We start from the raw sequence: 25,975 nt of genomic DNA, 5'->3' as shown, positions 1-25,975 counted from the left end.
TCATCTTCCTCATTAAACAATCAGTGGATATCTCAGATTTCTTGACTACGGCACTCTGTTTACGTTGCTTGATCATAAAATTAATAATGATTCCTATTATTGAACCATGTAACTTACAAATTAAGAATAGTTCGAATCTGGAAAATGTGCTTGTTTCAGAAAACTACCACCTGATACTCAGAAATGTTGTAAAAAGAATGACAGAAAAGAAGGTTAAAGAATTAGCCAATATTATTTGGCTAAAGATAGTAGTAACATTTGCTGTTCAATAACACGTCGGACAAGAAAAGTGGAAGGACTGCTGAAGCAAAGGAACACTTAATGGCATGTTACTTTTTCTTTTCCGAGTACCATTTTGGCAAATCAGATCTCATGTGAGGTTTCGGGCTTAACTCCGAGGTTAGCAGAAGAACTCTTGTTAGTTCTCCATGCTCCTCCAATATACTTTAAATTTTGATCATTTGATTAACATACCATTTCCCTTCCTGAAGCGCACTTTTAACAAATGAGAATAATAATTTCCTTATCCATATTTAACCATCTTCCAGCATTCCCTTGCTTGACCACTGCAATACTTCCGCTAATGGTCTGATCCATTGATAATAGATAAGCCTTAACAAATTAGTCATATGTGATTTCTCCGATAAGAGAGAAATTAGAGGATAAAGCAGTCCAAAAGGACCTCCTTCAATAAGAAAATTAGCAAAATAATGCTACTTTTAGTTTTTATCAATTTATTCACAAGAAAAATTTTGGGGAGGAGGGGCGGATGGACATGGGCTTTCTCGACCGCCTCTGTGCACGCTATAAAAATTTTATAATTTTAATGTTTCTGTTGAAAAGACTTATTTACAAATGCAATCAAAATATTATTAGCACCGTTACATTACATTTTTCCGATTATTAAATTTTTGTATGCGAATATTACGTAGAGGGCATTACAACCGCAAACATTTCACTGTCCCTTCAACGTCCTTGAAATTTTTAGGGCGTTACGTCATTTTCCGGCAATAACATTACGCATAACTGACACTTCAACTTTCTCTTTAATTTCACTTCGCTAGAGAGAGTTTCTTTGTGTCGTTTCTAGTGTTAGAGAATATATTGTATTTTCTTTTTGGAAGAAAAAGGAAGGTAAGATCTCGTGCGATTGTTTTATGCATTTTGTTAACTTTTAGTAAATTGATTTTTATCCTAATTATAAAATTTTGATGTATGAGAATTAGGTCTTCGTTATCTGCTTGTTCATTGGAATTTATATGGGCGTGTTGCTGATCGAGATGTTAAAATAATTATCCCCTTAATTCTTTATGTGTGAGATGCTAGAAAAATATTCCTGTTTAATAAAAAGTAATTTATAGTCGTGTTTTCTAAAAATAATTTCAATGTTTTCCATATTAAAACTATATTATTATATACGTAGAGTCAGCATTCAGTTCTGGGAAATTCCCTGAATACTTTAGATGAAATATACATGTTATATCTTGTCTCGTAGAAGTATGAGATATAGTGTCTCACAAAAGTGACCGGCCACTATAATTTGTTTATTTATTTATTTATTTTTTTTTTTTCAAGTAATAGGAGAAAAGCTTTGAATTAATATAATAAAGAATATTTTTCCTTTGAGTATATATTTTCTTAGCTTTCTCTCTTTGTACTAAATAAATTTTAAAAAATTAAATGGTAAATTAAAAAAAAAAAAAAAACATTTTAAGCTGAAATGAAAAAAAAAAAAAAAAATTCTTCTCATAATTTGTAATTAAAATTGTCTGCAATAAATAAAAAACGAAATTTTGGGGAAATAGTTTGGATAATAAGATAGGCAAAAATGTAAAAATAATTTGCTTTTATAACTTAATTTTTTTTTTGAGAAAATTGTTATTTAAATTTTTTCTTGCAATGTCTCTATCATGAAAGGAAGCATCTATAGAAACCCACAGATTAGTTATTGATTTGCATCAAAAGAATTGGGAATCTATTAGAAAAATTTCCTATTTACTTAATTTAAGTAATTCTGCAGTTTTTGTTATTAATAAGCATTATAAAAAACAATCATATTCAAAACAAAAGAATGGAAGACCATAAGTTGATGGAATGAAGTGCTTTATTTTAAGGAATATTAAGAAGAATCCAAGGCGAGTACTTTTAAACTTCTTGCGGAACTTTGTGAATTATATGGTATATGTGTAATTCCAGAAACTGTAAGAAGAGGTATGCGATCTGCAGGGTATCATGGGCAAGTAGCCAGAAAAACATTTTATGTTGCGGTAAAAAAAGACTGAAGACTTCAACTCGCTTTCACAAAATCAGTAAAACAACAGACACCTGACTATTGGAAAAAAGTATTGCTTGCTGCTGAAAGCAAATTTAACATCTTTGGCTCAGATGGACAAGTGCTGACATGTAGAAAACGCAAAGTAGAATTTCGGAAACAAAACTTAGTATGAAGTGTTAAACACTGCAGAGGTTATGGTATGGGGATCTATGGCACATTCCTGTGTTTGTAATATATAATTTACAAATGGTATTATTGATCAGTATAAGTACCTTGACATCTTGAAGTAAAATTTAGCATCATCAGCACAAAAACTTAGTATAAAAATTAATTTAAAATTCTACCAGGACAATGATCCAAAGCTTACATACAAAAAACTTTTATATACATACACATTGTAAGGGGGGGAATGGACACTTTAAAAATTGAAAAAACTTACTAGTAAAAACTACGTATGACCAAACAAATTTTATGAATGTAATGACGGGATTGAACTATAGTCAAAAGTCGTTAATCCAGACAACTTCGGGACTTCGGCAATTCCGAATTATCAATTTTTCCGTATTATAGATCATCAGTTTAAATCTGGTTAGATGGCATGCAGAAATTCTAAAATTAAAAATATGAAACCATAATTTATGAAATAAAGAACAATTATGATCTAAAGGGTATCAAAATTTACAAAAAGAAGAAGCTTAATATTTATTTGTTTACTTTATTAAACATTTCTTTCAGTGTAAGTTGTTTTAGTTGCTTCGTTTTTTATGTGATAATACTTTCTCTTTAATTCTATAAACAGACATAATTTCTTGTTCAGTTACAAAGTTCCGCTGTTCAAGGCCTATAATATAATTGCTACGTCGAGAATACCAACTAATTTTTCAATCGAAATTTTTTCATTTTCAACCTCTGTGTCATTTTTTTGGCTATCGGAAGCGAATTATAATGACGAGGAATTTGATTTAAATCATATCAAAGACGGTACATCGAGATGAAATACTACATTTAGTAAGGAATTATAAGCAAAATAAAATAAAAACACCTGCCCTGAAGATAAAGATAGTGCTGACAGATCAATTTCCAATTAATTACGCGTGGCGGCGTGAAACTGATAAACGGATTTTGGAATTGTTAGATAAACAAAGAATATGCCTTTATCCATTTTTTGCAGCAATTCCACTTTTTGTTTAATGGACTTCGAAACATACTTTCGCTTTGTAGATCCTTTACATATTAGTAAATATATATCAGAAATTCTATTTGACATAATCGAAAGTTCAAGCTTACTTTTATAAAATTGCTCTAACAGTCTGCAAAAAATAATAAGCCGGATCCAATTCGAGGATTAAGGAACAACGCAATCTGCAACATTAACTGAATTAGATCATTTTAGCTTAGCTTATACCGTCCGTTATACATTAAACACGCATTCGTAAACGTATTTTGTGCATGCGCACACGTATATTCGCAGCCGTAAAGGTCCAACGCGCAGATAGTTTGTAACTTTGAGGTCCGGATTATGGGTGTCCGAATTAACAACTTTTGATTGTATTCGTATTTATAAAGTCCTGTTATATACTTTGCGCTAGTTTAGCAGTTATAAAAATTGTCTTGTTCATTTTATTTCAGAAAGTGTATATAAATGACACAAATTTTATAAATTTGAATACAAGTTTTCAAAATGTAGATAAAATAGTAGAAAATTTAATAAAGCAAAATATAAGGTAAATGTGAGAAAACTGCTAAATAATATTTAAAAATTTTAAAGCTTATGTATGATACATATCAAAACCTTGTTCAGAATGAAGTCTTACATAGCAGATTTTGAATTCATAATAGGTCAAGTTTTTTTTTTTTCTTTTAAGAAAAACATTTTTGCTTATTGTGAACTGTCTTCGTCACTTTTCCATCAAAATATAAGCAGAAACATAGTGCACAATAAAACATAGTCCTTTGAACTGTTGTTTCCATGTTCAAATTCCCCTGATCTAACATAAGTCAAAATTAATTTAGAACCCAAAGAGCTAATTGGAGATCAGAGCTCTGTGGAACATTACTAAAAATATAATGGACTTTAAAACTGCCATATAATGTCATTTAAAAACTTGAGGAAAAGTTCCAATGTGAAATCACATTGCAGTGATCACGGGCCTCAAGACCTGGAAAGACCATATATGATATTGAAGATTGTGAAGGGAGAATCATGTGATCATAGACCTGAACAGGTTAACTTATCTACACGCTGGGTATCTATACGCATTTAGAATAGCAGGCTGCGAGGCTCGAATGACCTAATATGCAAAAAATTCTGTTTGATAAATGACAATTCAGAGTGAAAAGATAGAATTGCTGTAAAAAGCTAGAACTTTTTAAATTATGCAGCATGATTAATAAATGAAAAAGGGGGTCAGTGCGTTGAACTGTGGCCTTCGAGAACAAGGCCTTACAGCTCAGTGACGTAGAGCGCGTGATGTCAGTACAGAGAGTGCACACCTCTTTGGGTTTGAGGGCAGCGTTGGGTCAAAGGTTACTGTTAGTCGCCATTGCTACGAGAGAAGTGGCTGAACTGCAATTTTTGACCTAAAATCTTGGTACAGTCAAAAGTCGTTAATTCGGACCTCAAAGCTAAAAACTTTCTGCGCATGCGCCGCGTTGGCACATGCGCACAGGCGTTTTACGCATGCGTGTAAGACCTTGACTATTGCGCATATGCGTGTGCGCAAGTGCAGAATACGTTTTTGCCTGCGCGTTTAATGTATAACGGATGATGTAAGCTAAAATTATCTAATTATCTATTTCAGTTAATGTTAATGATTGCATTGTTCCTTAATCTTCGAATTGGATCCTGCTTATTATTTTTTGCAGACTGTAAGAGGAATTTTATAAAAGTAAACTTGAACTTTCGATTATGTCAAATAGAATTTCCGATGCTGGAACTTCCAAAGGATCTACAAAACGAAAGTATGTTTCGATGTCCAACAAACAAAAAGTGGAATTGCTGCAAAAAATGGATAAAGACATGAAGAATGTGACAGAGAGGTTAGTGAAAACGAAAAAATTTCGATTGACAAGTTAGTCGGTATTCTCGGCACAGCAATTAACGGGACTTGAACAGCGGAACTTTGTAACTGAACAAGAAATTATGTCTGTTTATAGAATTAAAGAGAAAGTATTATCACATAAAATGAAGCAACTTAAACAAGTTACATTAAGAGAAATGTTTAATAAAGTAAACAAATAAATATTAAACTTTTTTTTTTTTTTTTTTGTAAATTTTGATACCCTTTAGATCATAATTGTTCTTTATTTCATAAATTACGGTTTAATATTTTTAATTTTAGAATTTCTGCATGCCATCTTACGAGATTTAAACTGATGATCTATAATCCGGAATCGCCGAAGTCCCAACGAGTTCGGATTAACGACTTTTGACTATATATACTGTGCTTTTTTCGTAGTCGGACACTTTAAATTCGAGTTTTTTTGCAAGTTGTGTGTTGTTCCAGAAACAATATAATGTCTTACATGTGTTCAGTGCCGCGATGTAACTGAAATTACAATACATATTTTCGCTTTTCCTGTTGATGCAGATGTGCAAATGGATACGTGCAATAAAACGGAAGGACTTCATTCAGACTAAAAACAGCAGGGTGAGGTTTCATTACAGTGATTTTTATTGATATTTAAAGAAAACCAGATTAAATATTCGATACGTTTAATACGTCTGGTTTTAAAGCTAAAGTGATTTCTACTGAAAAACTAGTGTAAAATATTAAAAAAGTAAAAATAACTAGTGTAATATATAAAGGTAAACAATAAATTAATTAAATCCATAATACTACAGGATTATTTAATGTATAGTAAATTTTGTTTTATGTATTGCTGAAACTCTGTGCATTATGATTATATATTAATCATATAGCATTAAATGATTTGTAATATCTAATTTATTTCAGTTTTATTTTTAATGTACTTGCCATTATAGATTTAAAGATTTAAAAGTAATGATGTTTTTCACATTACCCTTTTTTTAAACTTTTTTGTCATATTTTCAAAATTATTGTGAAAATTGTAATTAATATTATATTTTTCAAATATATAAACAAAACTTGAAAACAATATTGTTACACCAGTCGCTTATAAAGCTTAGAATTTCCTCCCACTAAAATTTTGCTGTTACGTTTTTTAAATTAAACTTCATACGTTAGCAAAATTCTACATTTTTGAAAACTATAGAGTACATGATGATACAATAGAATAAACAATTAAAAAAGATTAAATATACTGGGAGAATGAAGTGCTTTTGCAAGGGACGTCCGGTATCCTATATTATCATTGCACTTTCCTGATCTGATATAGGCTCTACCACGTGCGCTTCAGTAACGAGATGTGGGAACCTCGGCTAACTGCCTTGCATATTTTAAAATTTAAAACATAATTCTGCAGTGTGTTCCTTTCAGAATGTTGTCTATTAAATTTTCAGAGAATTATTATTTTTTCCCCTTTACAATTCCTTAAGGATACATATAAGTGATCCAAAAAATCAGAACTCGCACATAGTTGCAGGTACAACTTTCGATCTAGAGAGCTACGAAATTAACTATTATGATCAAAAACTCTAACGTGGACATATCAAGATTTCGCTAAAGAGTAATAGTAAGAATTCATATCTCAATTAAAAAAGTGTTTAATAAGGACAGTCGGCAAAATTTAAAGTAAAATGATTTTCTCTGACAGATTAAAAATAGATGTTTGGTTTTTATTCTGTAAGAATCTGGATCACTGCAAGTTTAATAATTATGTTAATAATAACAATAGCACCATTTGCAGATTAAAACAATGTTGACATTATTAAAAAATAAATTTTAATATATTTATATCAATCGATAAATGATGAAATATTCCTTTTTAATATTTAGTTTATTATGAAAGATCTTCTACACTAAAATTTGTTAAAAAAAATAAATGTAATAACCGAAAATGCTAGTTCTTCCATTTTATGGCCATACTGAAGAAAATTAAGTATTATTTAAAAAAAGTCTGTAAGAAAAAGTTGGTTCTTGTAAAATGCTCTTTTTTTATTCATATTTTTCATGTTTACATATGAATGAAAAATAATAGCAGTGTTTCGTTTGCAGTTCGAAAGCTTGACATTTTCGCATTATGAAGTGTTGGAAAGTTTATCCAATCTATGGAAAATAAAATGAGACTAATATAAATAATTTATCATCCAGGTGAAAATTTTTATCAAGTATTAAGAAAAATAAGCTCAGATATCTGAAGTCTTAAAGCATGAAATATAATAAATGTTTTAATATGTTTAAATGTTTTAAATGTGTAATCATTTATTTAATAATCTCCTATTTACTTTACATCGGAATAACATAAAATTAGCGTACTGTGGGTTCACTCACTTCGAATGCAGGAGAGAGATTTCTTTGCACTCTTCATCGTGACGTCACGAGAGAGCTGGACAGCCTTGTTTCTCGAAGGTCACGGTTGATCAGCCATGTCGGAATAAATGTCAAGATGCTGAAAGCTGTACTCTCTATTAATATTTTTTCTTAATTTCTTCTTAATATTTTTTCTTAATTTCTTCAATAGAATTTTTTAGTTCAATACAAAGCTCATTCAGTAAATTTAGTTAAAAAGCAAAATACGCTGTTGGCCATTAAAATTGCAACATCATGAAGGAAAGGAAATACAATGATCAAATTCCCTGTGTATCAAGGAAGGTCAGAGCACGACGTGCAGCATGTGGTCTTGCATTATCTTGTTGTAAGATATGGCATAACCACTGGATGTAAGACGTCTGAAATGTACCGATGTGCATTCAAATAACCGTCAATCCAAATCAGAGATGTCCATGTCATGTACCCAATGGCTGCCGAAACCATCACGCCAGGTGCAGGGTCTCTATGCTGATATCGAAAGCAAGCAGGTGACGTGCAGTCACCTCGGAGCTTCCAGACACTTATATGGCCATCAGAATAGTGCATGTGACATTGCTTTGCTCCTGTATTCAGCTTTGCCATTTGGTGCACCAGTCACCATCTCTCCCTATGCTGCATTGTCAAGGGAAGCCGAAGTAATGGTCGCCATGCTGCTTCAAACATCGAGGAACCGTACGAGCGGATACTGGGCATGATGCAAACATGTGGTTGTACAGTTTTGCAGGGCTACAATATGTTGTCTTCTTAGGGTTAGTCATGGATTCTGCGTGCTGTTCAGTATGACCCTCAGCAACCCATAGATTCCAAGTTTGCATGACAGTTGTTGGATATCGACCAGTGCGATGGGCAATATCACAGAACAATAATTCATACTTTCGATGGCAACAATCCCGCCTCTCTTGAATTCTGACACTTTCTGGTAAGCATTTCTTCTTATTATTCAAGGCATATCACAATACTTCTGTTCAAACCCCGACATTACAAAGCACTTTCCGAATGAGAAATTCACTACAGAACTTTTCTTTTATGCAGTGTTTCAGATGTCATTTCTCCCTCCTGCATTGTCTAAATGTGCTGAAATAATACTCATTTGCATATCCCAACCTCTTCTTCCTTTCATGTGATTTTGACGTTCATCAGATTATTTCTTCCTGATGTTTCAGTTTTAATGGCCAGCAGTGTATATTTTTCTTCATTATAGAAATATATGAAAAAAATCACAAGGATTGAAAAATAATTTAAAAAGGATATTGAAATAAATATTTCTGCATTTTTTATTCGAGTTTTTCGTAGAAAAATAATTTTGTTACAGTACAGTATATTATAAAATTTAGATCATGTTGCTAATTTGATAATTTTCTGTATGATTTTAAAATGTTAAAGTAGGTGCATAATGATTCATTTTGTTTTCAAGGAAGATGTTTCGTCCAAGCGTGTTTCTTTTGGGAGCGTTACTTTTGCAGTTTTCTTATGAAGGTATACTATGTTAAATTTTATTTTTAAACAATTTATAATCATTAAGTATTAAATTGTATTAATAATAATTTCAGTCAGTAATATTTACATAGGGCTCTACTCTTATATGCGCCCTAATATCAACAAATGTGGTGATATGTGTTCAGTGCTGGTTTATGGCGCAAGTGTGTATTGTATGGCAACCCTGTTGATGTTGAAAGATCTTTTGCTGGAGTAGTTCAATTAATTGCTCGTGGTGTGTGTTTTGAAATGGTCTATGTTGGAGACGTGGTGGCAAGATTTCAGTCGCGTATTTTACATTGTGTGCAAAGGAAATTTAGTATTAAAAGGTACGATGTTGGAGTTGTTAACGAGTCTGCTCTGTATAATGCTGTGTGTCTGAGAAGATAGGGGGGAAAGATAAAGTGTTGGAAGTTGATGAATCGAAGTTCGCCAAAAGGAAACATCATCATGGCCATCCTGTTGAGGGGCAGTGGGTATTTGGAGGTGTGGAAAGAGGGTCTGGGAGATTATTTTTAGTTGCTGTGCATGATAGAAGTAGGGAAAGGCTGATGCAGTGTATTAAAGAGTGAATTGAGCCTGGTACAGTTATTTTTTTGGATGGATGGAAATCTTACAAGGATTTAGTAAAAGAAGGTTTTGAACATTTATTTGTGAACCGTAGCATGAATTTTCTGGATAGTGTGTCTTGCTGTTATATAAATAGGATAGTGAGTACATGGCGGCATGTTAAAGGCGGTATGAAATTGGTATTTCTGCTGTTCGAAAAAGAATTCATTCATGGTAAGTGCATTTTATTTTATTCTTGTTCTTATTTTGTAAAATGTTATGTTCATTGTTTTTTTAATATGAATTTCTGTCGTTATTGTTTTTTTTTTTTTTTTTTTTTTTTTAATTGTTTGAAATTTATTTTAGTTAGTTTATTTTGTTGATTAGTGCATAGTGCCTAAATTGTGCAATTCGTAGATGTTTTTTAAAGTTGAAACAGAATGCTGTGTACATGATATTCTTTGAAATGTATTAATTTATTAAAGCGAGGTGTGCGTAGTTCGTAGATTCATTCGTTGCCTTGATTGTGCAATTTGTTGTTGTTTTTTAAAGTTAAAACATATCGTTGTGTACATGGATTCTTGTCAAATATCTTTGGTTAGAAACTTTGTTTTTGCTATCTAAATTTTTTGTTTTTGTTTCGGATTTTTAGCTTAAATTGTGTGTTCAAAATGTGGTTTTTGCATATGCGAAAACTGCGATTTTGGAGACATTTTAGGCTTAAAGTTCGAAATGTAGACAAAACATTTAGATAGTAATATGGCAGCGTGGAGTTTCTCGCTAAAAATGTTTGGTGACCTGAGGACACGTATAAGAGTAGTTCCTTACGTAGTGAGTGAATTTTATATTATTTTCAAAATTATTCTGTGTAAGTAAATAAATACTGTTAGTGTTTAGATATTTGCACCTTTATATTATTTTCAAAATTATTCTGTGTAAATAAATAAACACTGTTAGTGTTTAGATATTTGCGCCTATGTCATTTGCAGAGAAAATCAATGTCTCTTAAACCCATTTTTATTGTGGATAGTGTCATATCATTGTCCCATATATATAAAAGCATCCCATATATATAAAAGCAGACTGGTGATTTATTTCACTGCTATCATGATTAATTGCTTTTTCACCAATAGTTTTTTTTTAAGAATGTCTTAAACACTTTATAATTTTCTAATTCACAGGCTGGAACTCTTATACAGTCAAAAGTCGTTAATCCGGACTCGTCGGGACTTCGGATTATCGATTTTTCCGGATTATAGATCATCAGTTTAAATCTCGCAAGATGGCATGCAGAAATTCTAAAATTAAAAATATGAAACCGTAATTTATGAAATAAAGAACAATTATGATCTAAAGGGTATCAGAATTTTCAAAAAGAAAAAGCTTAATATTTATTTGTTTACTTTATTAAACATTTCTTTCAAGGTAAGTTGTTTAAGTTTTGCTTCGTTTCATGTGATAATACTTTCTCTTTAATTCTATTAAACAGACATAATTTCTTGTTCAGCTACAAAGTTCCGCTGTTCAAGTCCTATAATTGCTGTGTCAAGAACACCGACTAATTTGTCAATCGAAATTTTTTCGTTTTCACTAACCTCTGTCACTTTCTTCGCTAGCACATCGAGATGAAATACTAATTTGGTAAGGAATTATAAGCCAAATAAAATAAAAACATCTGCCCTGAAGATAAGGATAATGCTGACAGATCAACTTCCAATTCATTACGTGCCCGCTCCCGCTCGCTGCTGCGTAATTGATAAACAGATTTCGAATTTCAAAACATACTTTCGCTTTAGATCCTTTACATATTAACAAATATATATCGGAAATTCTATTTGATATAATCGAAAGTTCAAGTTTACTTTTATAAAATTGCTCTTACAGTCTGCAAAAAATAATAAGCCGGATCCAATTCAAAAATTAAGGAACAACGCAATCATCAACATTAACTGAAATAGATAATTAGATAATTTTAGCTTATACGTCCATTATACATAAAACACGCACGCGAAAACGTATTCTGCACTTGCGCACACTCATATGCGCAGTCGTAAAAGGTCTTACGCGCACGCGTAAACACCTATGCGCATGTGTAGAAAGTTTTTAGTTTTGAGGTCCGGATTATAGATCATTCCGAATTATGGGTGTCCGAATTAACGACTTTTGACTGTATTATAAAGAAAAATTAATGATTAATTGTTTGAAGTTTGAAAGACTGTCATTTTCCATATAATTATGAATGTAAAATAACAGCTGAATTTAATTTTCTGTCTATAATTCTTTTAGTTTCCATTTAGAACATTATAGCCGAAACATTTGTGAAAAATCTCCCATATCATTAATGTTGGAAATGCTCTTGGTATCATAACATTAAGTAAATGAACTGTTTTATTTCTGCATGTTATCAGGCTGTTATACAGCCAAAAGTTGTTAATCCGGACTCGTCGGGACTTTGGCGATTTCCAATTTATCGATTTTTTCCGGATTATAGATCATCAGTTTAAATTTGGTAAGATGGCATGCAGAAATTATAAAATTAAAAATATGTAACCGTAATTTATGAAATAAAGAACGATTATGAGCTAAAGGGTATCAAAATTTACAAAAAAAAAAAAGCTTAATATTTATTTGTTTACTTTATAAAACATTTCTTTCAATGTAAGTTGTTTAAGTTGCTTCGTTTTTTATGTGATAACACATACTCTTTAATTCTATAAACAGACATAATTTCTTGTTCAATTACAAAGTTCCGTTGTTGAAGTCCTATAATTGCTGTGTCTACCGACTAATTTGTCCATCGAAATTTTTTCGTTTTCAATAACCTCTGTTACTTTCTTCGCTATCGGAAGCGAATTATAATGAGGAGGAATTTGATTTAATTCATATCAAAGACAGAGATGAAATACTACATTTAGTAAGGAATTATAAGCCAAATAAAATAAAAACACCTGCCCTGAAGATAAAGATAGTGCTGACAGATCAACTTCCAATTAATTACGCGTGGCGGCGTGAAACTGATAAACGGATTTTGGAATTGTTAGATAAACAAAGGATATCCCTTTATCCATTTTTTGCAGCAATTCCACTTTTTGTTTAATGAACATTGAAACATACTTTTATTTTGTAGATCCTTTACATATTAATAAATATATATCAGAAATTCTATTTGACATAATTGAAAATTCAAGCTTACTTTTATAAAATTGCTCTAACAGTCTGCAAAAATAATAAGCCGGATCCAATTCGAAGATTAAGGAACAACACAATCTGCAATATTAACTGAATTAGATCATTTTAGCTTAGCTTATACCGTTCGTTATACATTAAACACGCATTCGTAAACGTATTTTGCGCACGCGCACAAGACGCATGCGCAGAAAGTTTGTAGCTTTGAGGTCCGAATTAACGACTTTTGACTGTATCACATATTATCAGACTTTGCTAAGATAGGTTGCTTTGATATTTAAGGGATATTATTGCACTGAGTGAGCCCCAAATAAATGTAATCATCTTTCTTCAGATTTGTTGTTAGTTTTTTTTAAAAAGAATGAACTTGGGTATGAAGGGTGTTCAAATAAAATGGTATGAAACAACACTGTGGTTATAATTAGAGTCTTTATTCACAAATAATCGCCAGAGGCCTGACAGCACTCCCACTGTTTCATGAACTGTAGGATTTCCTGGTTCCAGAATTCCTGTGGCTGAAGGAGCAATCCTCCATTATATCTTTCAGTTCATCATCTGAGTTGAGTGCTTTTGTTTGAAATGCTTTTTTAGTGGAACAAACACATGAAATTCTGGCTGTAGAGCAGATGCTTAAACTGTTCTCTCTTGAACTTGGCCATTACACTATGTGTGAACTTGAGACATGTATATGTGAGTTATCGTAGAGAAGAATCACTTCCTCCGTGAGCAGCCCAGGCTGTTTGTTCTTGATGGACGGAGTTCATCACTGCATTTGTGTAATTCTATGAGTATCTGACCTCAGACGTCAAAAACTATGGTGAGCATCACCTTGCCTGCCGAGAGAACAGCTTTGAAGTTTTCAGAGGGGATGATAAAGCATGCTGTCCAGCTTCATCGGATTCGAAGTGATGGCGCTAGAGGAAAGCAGAGGCTTCGTGATCCCAGAACAGGTGTTGCTGTGCTAGGTCCATACACAGTTTCCTGGACACAGCGTTGGTTCGCTGAGCTTCTTCCGAACCCACTGTGCATGCACCTTTCGGTAGCCTAACCTGTTGTTCAGTGTTCCAACATTGGCCCCTACCATCACTTACATTCTCACTGTGACACGTTGATAATTTCTCACCAGGTTGTTAAGTTTCCTCCTTGTTGATAAGTTTGGCTGTGAAGAACACCTGGACTTAAGTAATTTAACCATATAAAGCAATACTATAAAGGATAGGTTTCCATCTACATCAACACACCCAGCATTCAGCTAACTGGCACGTCAAACTACATAACCTCCTGCCCCGAATACAGGATAATGTCATCCATGTCACCTTCCATCACCAGAGATAATGGCTTCAAACAAAGTCTTTGGTTGATCTTTACATTATGGTAACTTGGCGTTTTTTTGGCGAAAATTTGCCGACCAACTCTCCTACAGCAACCCTCTATTTTTTTTCCTGCCGCCATTTTGTCTTCACGAAGTAAAGACATGTTTCTTTTCTTTTTATCTACTGAACACTTCTTCCAACAATCTACTAGCCGAATTACACTTATGCTAGAAATTTTATCTAACAAAACTGCTTAATCATGACAAATATTCACTGCAAAATTGGGAAAAAGTGCACAATACCATACTCCTTACGCGTTTTTCAAAATAACACATACACATAAAGCATGTACATGCCGACTTATTTTTACTTTAAAAAAATATCCCAGAATTACACAAAAATGGCATTGCGCACACTCTTCACTATATCCATGTACACTGCTTTTTTCTCATAAATTAGAAAAATTTCACGAAAATACATGACAATTTTCTGAATCTTTAAACCCGGTAAAAAGAACATATATGAAATTACCTGATAGCGAAAAAGTTTATACCCTTTTCAAATATGAACATTTCCACATATAAAATAAATAAAATATCCAAAACCTTTTACCTCTAAATCATCTATTATATTATACACGTCACCAACGAATTCATACCGCAAGCATTACAAATACTTAGTGTCAAATATTGAAATTATTTCCATGCACGTTTACTTCAACTTAAACGTATACCAAATTCCTACAAACATAAAATTCACAAAATAACTATCATTTAATTAAAATATCACTAAACCATGTACACGTCGACTTATTTTTACTTAAAAAAATCCCAGAATTGCACAAAAATGGCATTGCGCACACTCTTCACTATAACCATGTACACTGCTTTTTTCTCATAAATTAGAAAAATTTCACGAAAATGCATAACAATTTTCTGAATCTTTAAACTCGGTAAAAGGAACATATATGAAATTACCTGATCGCGAAAAAGTACATACCCATTCCAAATATGAACATTTCCCCGTATAAAATAAATAAAATATCCAAAAACTTTTACCTCTACATTATCTATTATATTACAAACGTCACTAACTCATACCTTTACTTCATTACAAATGGTTACAAATTCTTAGTGTCAAATATTTAAATTATTTCCATGCACGTTTACGCAAATTACTTTACTTCCACCTTACATTTAGAACAATGCATAAAAATAATATCCTCAAATAATTAAAAATACTAACTTACCTATTCTTCTTCAGAATCTTGATTACGTGACTGATAAACTTTTCTTATTTCTGTTTCAGGATCTTTAAAATCATACTTATAGTTCACACCAAGGTACCAGGTAAAATAAATAACTTAATAAAACATCTTTACTTCTATCTCGCACAACCTTAAAGAAACACTTATTACCCCTTTCAGTCCCACTAAATACCCATTTCGAATTCACTTTAGTTAGGGCCATGGGATCCAAAAATTAACGAACACTGTTTCACACAACACAGAATAAAGGCAAATACAAAATTTCCAGATTTTTTCCTGATTTCCCCCCCTTTTCCGATTAAAGAACCGTAATTCGTCCATTAATATCACATGACATATCACATGATCTCTCATTTCCCTCACACAAAATAATGCGTAATCGGAACTGAGTACTGCTCACATTATTACCAAAGTCCCAGGTAGTAACCTTTATCGCCTCCAAAATGTCGCCAAACTACCAGTTACCATATTGTAAAGATCAGCCAAGTCTTTCTTCAGAGAATGAAATCAATTTCTTACTTTTTATTCATTATTATCTTTTAATATTGTAAATTTAGTTATTCTAATTAATCTGTGTTCTCATATATATATTCTTTGTAATTTTTGTAATATTTTTAATAAAGCATAGAAGTCATTTGGAAGACCCGGGTAAAAGAATTTGCTGGTATGGCAAATCTTGTAATTGGATGATAGTATTCACAGTTGGTGTCATGCTTTTGCCTTAACAGGCCAAGCTTAAGTCTTTCAGAACTCTGCTTTCTTTTCAGCCAATTGCTTGCTGCCCAGGCCTTCATTCAGCTCATGCTATCTTTCTTTTCTTCAGACGTTTGGCCCACTTCATTTTTTTTTCATCAGCCCATATCGGCCATTATTTGAGGCCAGTGCCAGCAAGCCTTCCCATTTTGCATCGTGTTAGCCTACATTACACTAAAGCCCACCTAAAAGTAACTTAACACTGTTTGTCCTTTTGCCTAATAAGGAGTGAGGTAGCACTACTTTTCCTCTTGCCTAATAAGGAGCGAGAAAAACTAGGTATTCCAAAACCTGGATTCAAACCCAATTACTGGTAGGTAACCAATGCAAACAAGCTGCAGATGCTTTAAGTAGCAGGAGTAGAGACTAGAGATTATTATTGACCTGGTCTCGGGTCAATACTTAAACACTCCCCGGACCTTTATGAAAATGGCACCCTACTTTCTTGCTTACTTGTCAGACATAGAGTCTACTCCGTGTACATCCAGCATTCTGTGATGAATATCAGTGGGTTTAATTACTTCCACAGTCAGAGATTGGATAATATCTCACTGCTCCTCAGTCATTGAATTTTTGAATGTAAATGCTATGATACTCTCGTATGCACTGCCGTGTCAACTGTACAGAACGCACAACTGCCTGCTTCTCCTGTATATCTTCTATGGCCACCTGCACGTGATGTGCACAACCACACTGGACACTACACTCACACCTTAGTTGTCTCAGTAAGTTATCCCAAAGTGTTGTGTTCAAATTTTAGCCATATTGATTGTTGCTACGTTTCGTACCGAATACCTCTAATACTTTTTTTTAAATGGATACAGCATAAGCTTTTGGCAGTATCTAAAATTTACATGCAGACTGAGTGATTAAGTTTGCCAGTGTTGACATTTAAATGTGGTGGGCATTGTAACAAGGAAGAGTCAAAACTTGAAATTTATTGCCTTACAAAAATGAGTTTTTGCTTGTCAAATTTAAAAAGCTTTTATAATGAGAGTATGTAAATATCTGTGAGATACTGGAAAACAGCCTGTTTGGAAATGCAACATGAAAGAGTGTAACAAACACATTGATGCTAAAGGAGTAATTGATTCAAGAATAGTCATCTGCCATTTACTACAGCAGTCAAATGTATATACTGGAGGAGGAAAGAATTAACGTACATTAAATTTTGCTTGGAAGAGTCAGAAGTGGCTGGTAAGACTGTTGTAGACTGTAGTAATAATATGCGAAAGATACCATTTGTAAGTAGTTTTATAGTTCTTTGGGATAAATTTTGAACTAAAAATATGTGCCTAATAACATGTATGATATGAAGTAAATAACTTTCTCCAATATGAAATGGCCATTCTTTTTCTTCTTAAAAAAAAATTGGCAATTTGTATCAAAGTAGTTGTAATAGTACCAAAGTATCAAAATGCATATGCATTTTCCCTTAGCTGGCCAAAAATGTCAGCACACTCTTCTTTTTTTTTTTTTTTTTTTTTATTTATTTAAAATACTGTGATGCTACATTACATCTTTAGTTAATGCCTAGTAGTAGGGGGTAAACTTTTTTTTGTGTGGGGGGCTTATACTCAATTTTTTTTAAATGATTTAATGAGCAATAATACTAACTGTATAAAATACAAGGTATTTTTCAATTATAAATCCAGAAAGCATTAACTTAGACATTGAAACTGCATTTATAATATACATATACAGTAATTTTAAAAAAGCTTTTTTTCTATATTCAGTTAAGAGGCCAAAAACTTTTACTATCTTTTAATATCATTTAAAATTTGCTTCAATCGTAAGTGAATTTCAGAAGCTTTACAAAACTCAGTTTCGATGATTTAAACCATGTTACTTTTTATGAATCGTTTATTTATTTATTTTGTAGGAGACATGTAGGAATGAATTGATTTAAAAACTTTTTTGTAGGAATGGATATTCTTTTTATGCAATATTGCACCACAGTTTAATGTTGTCTGCAAAATGCAACTTGGTTTCATTTTTTCACACAAGTTGCATTTGGGGGCAAAATTTCTTTTTCTTGAAGAAATAGTTTGGCCTCTTAGTTCTTTAGAGCAAAGTAAGAGGCCAAACAATTACAATTCTCATTGTAAATTAAATATACTAGAATCCTAGTAAAGTAACAAATTTTGTCAGAAATCCCCGTAGAGAGTGACGGGAAATTGTTGCAGTATCAGTGATGGCAACTGAAACAGCAACTGGCAATTTATTACTTGTGCCCAGCTAAAATTAAAATGATAAATGTATTGCACACTAAAATTAAAATGATAAATGTATTTAAATGATGGTGTTTACATATCTTTTATTTATTGACTTGAAAATTTTCAGCTTATGCCATGAAGTGCCCTATGCCTTTGGGGTTAGAGCTTAATTGCCCAACGATTTTAATGGACTCCAATAAAGAATTTTGCTGTAATTCTGCAAATAATGTGCCATATTGTTGTGATATTGGTGAATATATTCAGAACAAGTAAGTACTTACAGCTGTTATTTTTGCATTGAAGATTGCATTTAAAAAGTTATAATATGGAATTTCATGTTATAACATTTAAAGTTATGTAATGCTTCCCAAATTTTAATGCTGAAAACTTTTTTACCATATTCTTTTTAAAGCTTTTGAAATGTTACAATATGATGTCATTCATTTATCATTTTTTGTCACTTGGCCATTTGATGAAATATGAAGTCTTTAATTTACTGCCCATGTAGTCTTGCAAATTGCAAGTTCTCAGCATATTTCCTTTTGGCAAGATACTCTACTTTTTCTGTTAAATTTAATCAATCCAGTCAATAGATGGATTGATTTAAATAATAAAAAATGTTTTTAATAATTTAAACCTTTATTTTTTAACATTTCTGTTTGATATAATTGTAATTGCATTTAATTTATTATATGTCTAACTGATAATTTTTATAAATTTGTAGCATTATAGTTTTAATCCTGTATATTATATTCCCATTCAATTTGACTATTTTATGCACATTAAAATTTAATAGTTCTAATCCTGTATATTATATTCCCATTAAATTTGGCTATTTTATACACAGTAAACTTTTTTTAAAGGGATATGTTTCTGATTTTTTATAAAACATTTGTTAAATTATGTAGAATGGTATATTTGGCATTGACTAGATTAGTATCATGTTTTCCTGCAGAGGATGTGTTCCATAACCCAAAAAATATGTAAATAAAAATTATAATTTAAACTAATGGTAACCCTTTAATTCTCCCTCTCTGTTCTAAAAATCATAACTTCTTTGGATTGCTTCATTTATAGATCATTCCATCTTGCTTGGCCTGTGCAGCACTGATGACATAACTCTTGGGAACTGAAACTTTTCTAAACTAAACCAAAACCTTCCTCTTGGCAAACTTCCATATTGGATAAATGCACCACTTTTATCTTTAACTTCCATGCTGTTTGGATGCTATTTCTGTCAATCTCTTCCTATTGCAGTAGTATTTTAAAATGTAAATGTTCTGAAAAGGCCAAGTAAGTGAATGATTAGAGTGCCAAGTAAGCTGTGGCCACAAATGTATTTTCAAATAAAAGTGGAATAAAAACTGTCTTGACTAACAAGTTTCTTAGATATTACGAAGTCAACATATTAGCATACTACACAATCAGAATTCTTCCTCTCCAATATGGCTCTACGATCTATCCTTACGCATCAACACTGCTCTGTTTCTCCCTCTGTTTTTATTACATATATATAAAACCCTCTGTTACTTGGTGCTCTGTAAGCTCAGTTTTTTTTTAAATCTTATATATTAGTAAATTGTACATTTGCTTGAATTGAGAAGATTAAATTATGTTGCTCTTATGTTCTGGTTAAGGTTTTTATGTCTTAAGTTAGTCTGTATGCAATAGTTCTAGAATTATAAACAATTTAAAAGTTGTCTAGTTGTCTAAGTGGTATTAAGCCTAATGAAGCCACCATTTGTTTGCATTTGAAACTCTTAGTAGAATAGTAAATTAAGTCAGTTTGTGCACCAACTTCAGTGTATTTTTCCCAAGTGGAACCAAAAGTAAACATCCAGTTTGTGCATCAAAAAATCTTCCTGCCCATTGCTGTATTGCTTGTTTTTGTTGTAATTTTTTCTGAAATTTTTTTGGTTAATCTTTGGATTATGGTAACTTAGCGATTTTTGGCGAAAATTTGGCGACCAACCCTGCTACAGCAACCCACTAGTTTGTTTTTGGATGCCATTTTGTTTTCAGGAAGAAAAGGCTTTTTTTTAATCAACATTTTTTTTCCAACAATCTGCTAGCAGAATTACGCTTATGCTAGAACTTTTATGGAACAAAAGTGCTTAATCATGACGAAGATTATGTGCAAAATTGGGAGAAAGTGCAGAATCGTCCACTGCTTGCCGCGTTTTTAAGAATTGCACATACACGGTATCATCCATGTACATGTCGACCTATTTTCACTGAAAAAAAAATTTCAGAATTGCACAAAAATGGCATTGCGCACACTCTTTACTTTATCCATGTGCACTGCTAAAGTCCTAGCTAATAACCTTTATCGCCTTACCAAAATGTCGCGAAACTACCTGTTACCATATTCAAAGATTAGCCATTTTTTGTTGTGTGTTTTTCTGTATTTTACAATTTTTAATCAAGATGCTTTTTTCATCTATTTTTGCTCTGCCGTTAAGTGAGAACTGTATTAATTGAATGAGAAATATCTCTAATTAAATTTGAGGAAATATATTTAAATCAAATGCAGCAAAAAATGTGCATAATTTAATAGGAAGTCATGATGTTCGCATGAGATTGTTTTTAAATACTTTGTTACCGAAGTTAATTCATTGCAACAAATTCCAAATCGGAAAAATAATCATGATTCATTCAAGGTACTTGAATCTATCAGATTAATGTGTTTTCTTGTTACGTAAAATAGGTTTAAAAATTATGGAATAGAAAAAAATTGCATGAAGTATCTTAATTTAAATTTATAAATATAAAATCATTAATTTCACTTTTGTTCTGTTTTTAGCTCTGCCATTATAGCTGGAATGATAGTTGGACTCTTGATCCTTGTGATAATTATCACTCTGTGCTGCTGTTGTTTCTGCAGTTGCTGCCTCTTAGCAAGACGTAGAGTACAGCGTGGAACTGTTATTTATGGTTAGACTACATTGCTTTTACATGTGAAAATCCTGATTGCATTTCACTTAGCAAGATTGAAATTTTAATTACATAAATTTTGTGCAAACTGCTATCTTGTACGCCTCTTCATTACTCCAGTTTATTAACATTCCTAAAAAAGTATTAGTGTGTTATTTCGTGTTTAAACTGTGACATTGTGTCAGTATAATCAAAGATGGAAATCTGAAGGCCAGTCTTCTATGATTGTATAATATCTATGTCCTCTACATATAATCACATTGTAATCAGCAGCTGTTTTAGCTTTTTTTTTTTTTTTTTTTAGTTTGATTTCTTCTGAAATATTGTACTTAATATCAGAATTTCCAGAGATATTTGAGTATTCGAGAAATGTACCTAATGTACATAGACTGTTTTTAAATAAATTTATATTAAATCTGTTGTGGAACTTTTATTTATTTATTTTTTAAGTTAGCTGTTAAATTTGTATGTGATATTGATTGAAGATAAGTTAAAATTTGTTAGTCAGGAATGCTTGGTCACCCATGTATTTCTGATTCATAATTCAACATATTTAGAGCATTTGTTAACAGAAAATTTCTAAGTACTTTCATAATTATATTTTGCTACTATTAATTTATTATTATTGCTATTGGTTTTTTATTTTATTTAGTATTTGTTTGTTTGATTTGAGAATATATATTGATTCTATTTTTAAAACTTTGATAAGATCTCTTTTTAATTATTGAATAGATAAAAGTTATTTTGTTGTAGTAAGTACGATATATTTCTCAATTTAAATAATCTGTTTCAGCAGAGTTTGTTTAGTGCCTTTATATGGAGGTTGCAGAGCGAAAATTTAAATTTGTCTGGGAATTCAAAAAATTTCTCTTTGCTAAATTTCTGTTTTTCTTGAATCTTCAAGTGTAAGCTGGGTTCATATTTTAATTTTTATTAAAGTTCTTCCTAAAGTTCAGTCTAACATAAGCAGTTACTAAACATGCTTTGTCGTTAAGAAATGTGGAAGCTAATGGTGCAGTAATGCAGATATATGTGAAGAAATTCCCACCTTCTTTTCCCTTCTAAATTCCTGTGAGCTAACATTATGTGATTAGAATTTATGTTCATATTTATTATCAATATTTTCTGAATTTGCTCAGCTGATTTAATCAAATGCAGTGTTGTCATATTAAAATAGGTTAGACTGAAGTATTTGTATATAAACTGAACAAGAAATATGGCATCTGCTGAATTTAATGCTATAGAGAATATTTTTAGAACTTGTTCCATATTTCTTACATGCATATATTTTTAATAAAGATATATAACTTAAATAATTTTTTGCTTGTCAAGTGTTTCAGAATATTATTTATGCAGAGAATTTTTTTTTTCCCAGTAGCGTAAATTTTTATATTTTTGGTTACAGAAACAAAAGCTTTTTATTTTATATTTATTATTTATGCTATTTTTTTCAGCACCAGTACCTGCACAACAACAAAACCCGCCAACATCTTCAGTTTCTCCTCCTATGTATTCTGCACAGTCTGGTGTAATTGTACATGCACCTCCTCCCTCAGGTCCCTCACAGTATCCACCACCATACCCTCATGATACCTACCAGCCCCCTGTTAATCCAAATTATAAATATTAATTTCCTTTATCATCAAAGATGCATTTTATGTATAGCACATTAAGTTTTGGCATTATTAACATGATACTGAATCAATTTCAAAGTTAGTTAATAGTGTGAAGTTTTATTTAATTTCTGGCAACTTTTATTGCCATCATTTGCCTTATGTAAAAAATTAAATGTAAACAAAATAAAAATATTTAAAATGTGCTCAGTAACCGAACAAGAATATCTCTGATCTTGTGCCAATTTACAAGTTATGAAATATGCTGTTATTCAGTTTATTGTTCACTTGAATTATATTCTGCAGTTCAAATTTGTAAATTGATATTTGAATCTATGCAAGATCTGTATTTTGTATATAAGAAAAGTCAATCATTTGTTGGGTTGTATTCTTATTTCATTTGTATCGTGTACTCTCAGTGTACAATATCAATAAATCTTTAAATGGAATGTATATATTTATGTATATTTTAATGTAAAAATTTGTACTTGTAATCGTGTTAGTACTGTTTTGTGATGTTTTATATATATAACTGATTACCTTCAGCTGTGCCAGCAGTCATACAAACATGGTATTTGTAACCTTGTTACTATAATATCATTTTTATATGAATATAGGCTGGAAGGGGGCAGGTCATGTAATTACAGGGAGAAATACAACATTAAAGTAAAATGTGCATTTCATAATTATCATAAAAGTTAGCTGCCAAAAGTTTTATGTGTTGTAATGTATGAATTAGCTCTATATAGGTCTTGAATCTGTACTATTTCACTAATATCTCTAAGCTGAGACAGTTTTTTTTTTTTCTAAAGATATATGTAATATTTTTTATCAAAAAAGAGAATGAGGAAAAGAAACCTCGTTTTCTCTTTACGTGCGTCCTTTTTGTCCTGATTATTAAGATTCAGGTTTTTATATGACTAAAATTTTATTGTTTTAATCTTTTTATTTATCATCAGATAGCTTTATTTTGATTTTCTGTTTGTCAGTAAAAGTACAGTAATAATTTAACTAACACTCATAATTTGGAACTGGAAAGTTCTTTCATTTATACTTTGTTAAATTAATTTTTTTAACTCATTTCTTTACAAGAATTTGCACCAAAGGTTATAAAATCCTTTTATCAGATTTTCGAAATTTTTTGCAAAAAGAAACAAGTAATGAGAATTTACATGTAATGAAGAGTGCAAATTGCGTAGCTAGCTAAAATATCTCATGCGTCCATTCACTATGAATCCAGTTACCTTTCTCCATATTTAAATATTTTTGTTCATAGCAGTGAATAACATTAATGAGATTGCAAGCAGAGAGATTTACAGTGTTTTCAAATAGCTGACATTTTTGACACTTTTTTTATATTTTCTAAAATAAAATTTTGGTGTATTTTCACTCCATACTAAATTTAAATTTCTATTTCATGTATACATTTCAAAATCCATTGAATTTCTACACTGTTTTGAAATTTTAAAGGTTTAAAAAAAATGGTTTTTTTACTAATATTTTTTAATAAATTACAGTACAAATTAGTCTACTAAACTGTTTGATGTTAATATATATTTGGATGAGGGCTACATCTAGTTTTTTTAATCTTTCCAGAACTTTGGTAATTGATAGTCATATATGCTGCTACATTGTGTATTTCAGCTTCTGTGAGAAATGAACATTTGAGCTTTTTAAATTTACTTTTTATCTAAGCATTGTTTTGTATTTAATTGTTCTCCGAACAGTATATAAATTCCTATATTGTAGAATTATGTCAATAAAGTATGTATAGTGAATTAGCATTGTGATTTTTAATATTTGACTTTTGCATTTTTCTAACTTAAAACTATGTTTTAATATCAGTGTTAAAGCAATACAGTTGTGACATTGTCTTATCAAATTTTAGCGTTAGTGATTTGTAATGTGTGAGTAAATATGGCAGAATTTTCATTAAATGTACTGTACTGTATTGTATTGTTTATGGTAGACAGCTCCATTTGTCCGTCCGTTGAGCAAGGTTGTTAAAGTCTGGAAATTAGGAAAATAAAGAGTAGAACTACTTTATTATTAGTTGTAATGTTATTTAAGTTTGTAACCAGGTAAAAGTCTGCATTTTTAAATTACTTAAATGTGTTAAAGTCAGCTAAATACCCGACATTGATATTTTCTGTTGCTGTTATGGACATTTTGTATAGATAGTTCTTCAGTAAGTTCTGGTTAATAGTGGAATTTTTTTCTTTCTGTAGTACTGTGTATAACAGACAAGTAATTAACTGTGTAATATTGGTCACATCACTTGTGCTGCAACTTTTCTTAACCCTTTGATTGAATTAAAAAATATATATATATATATATATTAACCGTTTTCTATCCAAGGGAACGAAATATGTCAGAAATAAGGTAAATTTAGCATTTGGGATTTTTTTTTGACGAACGGTTTTCAAGCCAAAGGCTGGGATACATATGTCCCACATGTAGCGATCAACTTATTATAAACACACCTGTTATTCTGGAAAACTTTGTTATATAAAATAGATTTTGCAACGTATGGTATGGGGTAAAACATTCTTTGCATAACCCAACATTATATATTGGACAACTCGTATTTGTTCTTTTTTCAATGTTCATTTGTGTACAACGAGCGCAATGGCATCTTGATTTTCCAAAGGAGATTGTAGTCCCATTAGTAGTCAAAGGGTTAAAAAGCTTTGGATAAGGTTTGTAGTCTGGGCTGTGAGCTTGGTCATCATGCTCTTCCTATTTGCATGTATTGGTAATACCAGCTAACATATTCTGAGTCAGAAGAGAGGAAAACTCATGGGAGCCATTAGTTAAAATGAAATTCCACTGTAATAAGATAGATAATATACACATTTTAGTTTTTAGTAGTGCAGTTTTAGTGATGTATCATATATTGGTATATGTGGAATAAACATTAAAATAAAAAAACACGAGGTG

The 25,975-nt window shown here is 31.4% G+C and overlaps 1 protein-coding gene across 2 annotated transcripts; it reads left to right on the top strand.

The window, feature by feature from the left end:
- Positions 1-982: 982 nt before the first annotated feature.
- On the top strand, positions 983-24,813 carry LOC118186017 (uncharacterized). 2 transcript variants are annotated; one of them, XM_035355998.2, is made up of 5 exons: positions 983-1,134; positions 9,143-9,204; positions 18,616-18,757; positions 21,292-21,422; positions 22,877-24,813. In XM_035355998.2, the coding sequence occupies exons 2-5, from the start codon at positions 9,147-9,149 to the stop codon at positions 23,050-23,052; spliced, it is 507 nt and encodes a 168-aa protein (XP_035211889.1). In that variant the 5' UTR covers positions 983-1,134; positions 9,143-9,146; the 3' UTR covers positions 23,053-24,813. The 2 variants fall into 2 exon arrangements, with proteins under 2 accessions (XP_035211889.1, XP_035211896.1); XM_035356005.2 differs by having other exon boundaries at positions 1,034-1,134; positions 9,147-9,204.
- Positions 24,814-25,975: the final 1,162 nt, after the last annotated feature.

The sequence above is a fragment of the Stegodyphus dumicola genome, chromosome 6 (genome assembly GCF_044657685.1).
Source record: "Stegodyphus dumicola isolate Sdum_Otavi_A_Nest chromosome 6, ASM4465768v1".
Classification (NCBI taxonomy): Eukaryota; Metazoa; Arthropoda; class Arachnida; order Araneae; family Eresidae; genus Stegodyphus; species Stegodyphus dumicola.
The sequence above is the reverse complement of the archived record's forward strand: the minus strand, read 5'-3'. Positions and strand labels throughout refer to the sequence as shown.

What these genes read in the sequence shown, in the direction of transcription:
- LOC118186017 (XM_035355998.2), top strand. Translation starts at nt 9,147, where the DNA reads ATGTTTCGTCCAAGCGTGTTTCTTTTGGGAGCGTTACTTTTGCAGTTT. An exon ending in TTTGCAGTTTTCTTATGAAG is followed by an intron (nt 9,205 to 18,615) that starts GTATACTATGTT and finishes GAAAATTTTCAG; the next exon opens with CTTATGCCATGAAGTGCCCT. An exon ending in GGTGAATATATTCAGAACAA is followed by an intron (nt 18,758 to 21,291) that starts GTAAGTACTTAC and finishes TTCTGTTTTTAG; the next exon opens with CTCTGCCATTATAGCTGGAA.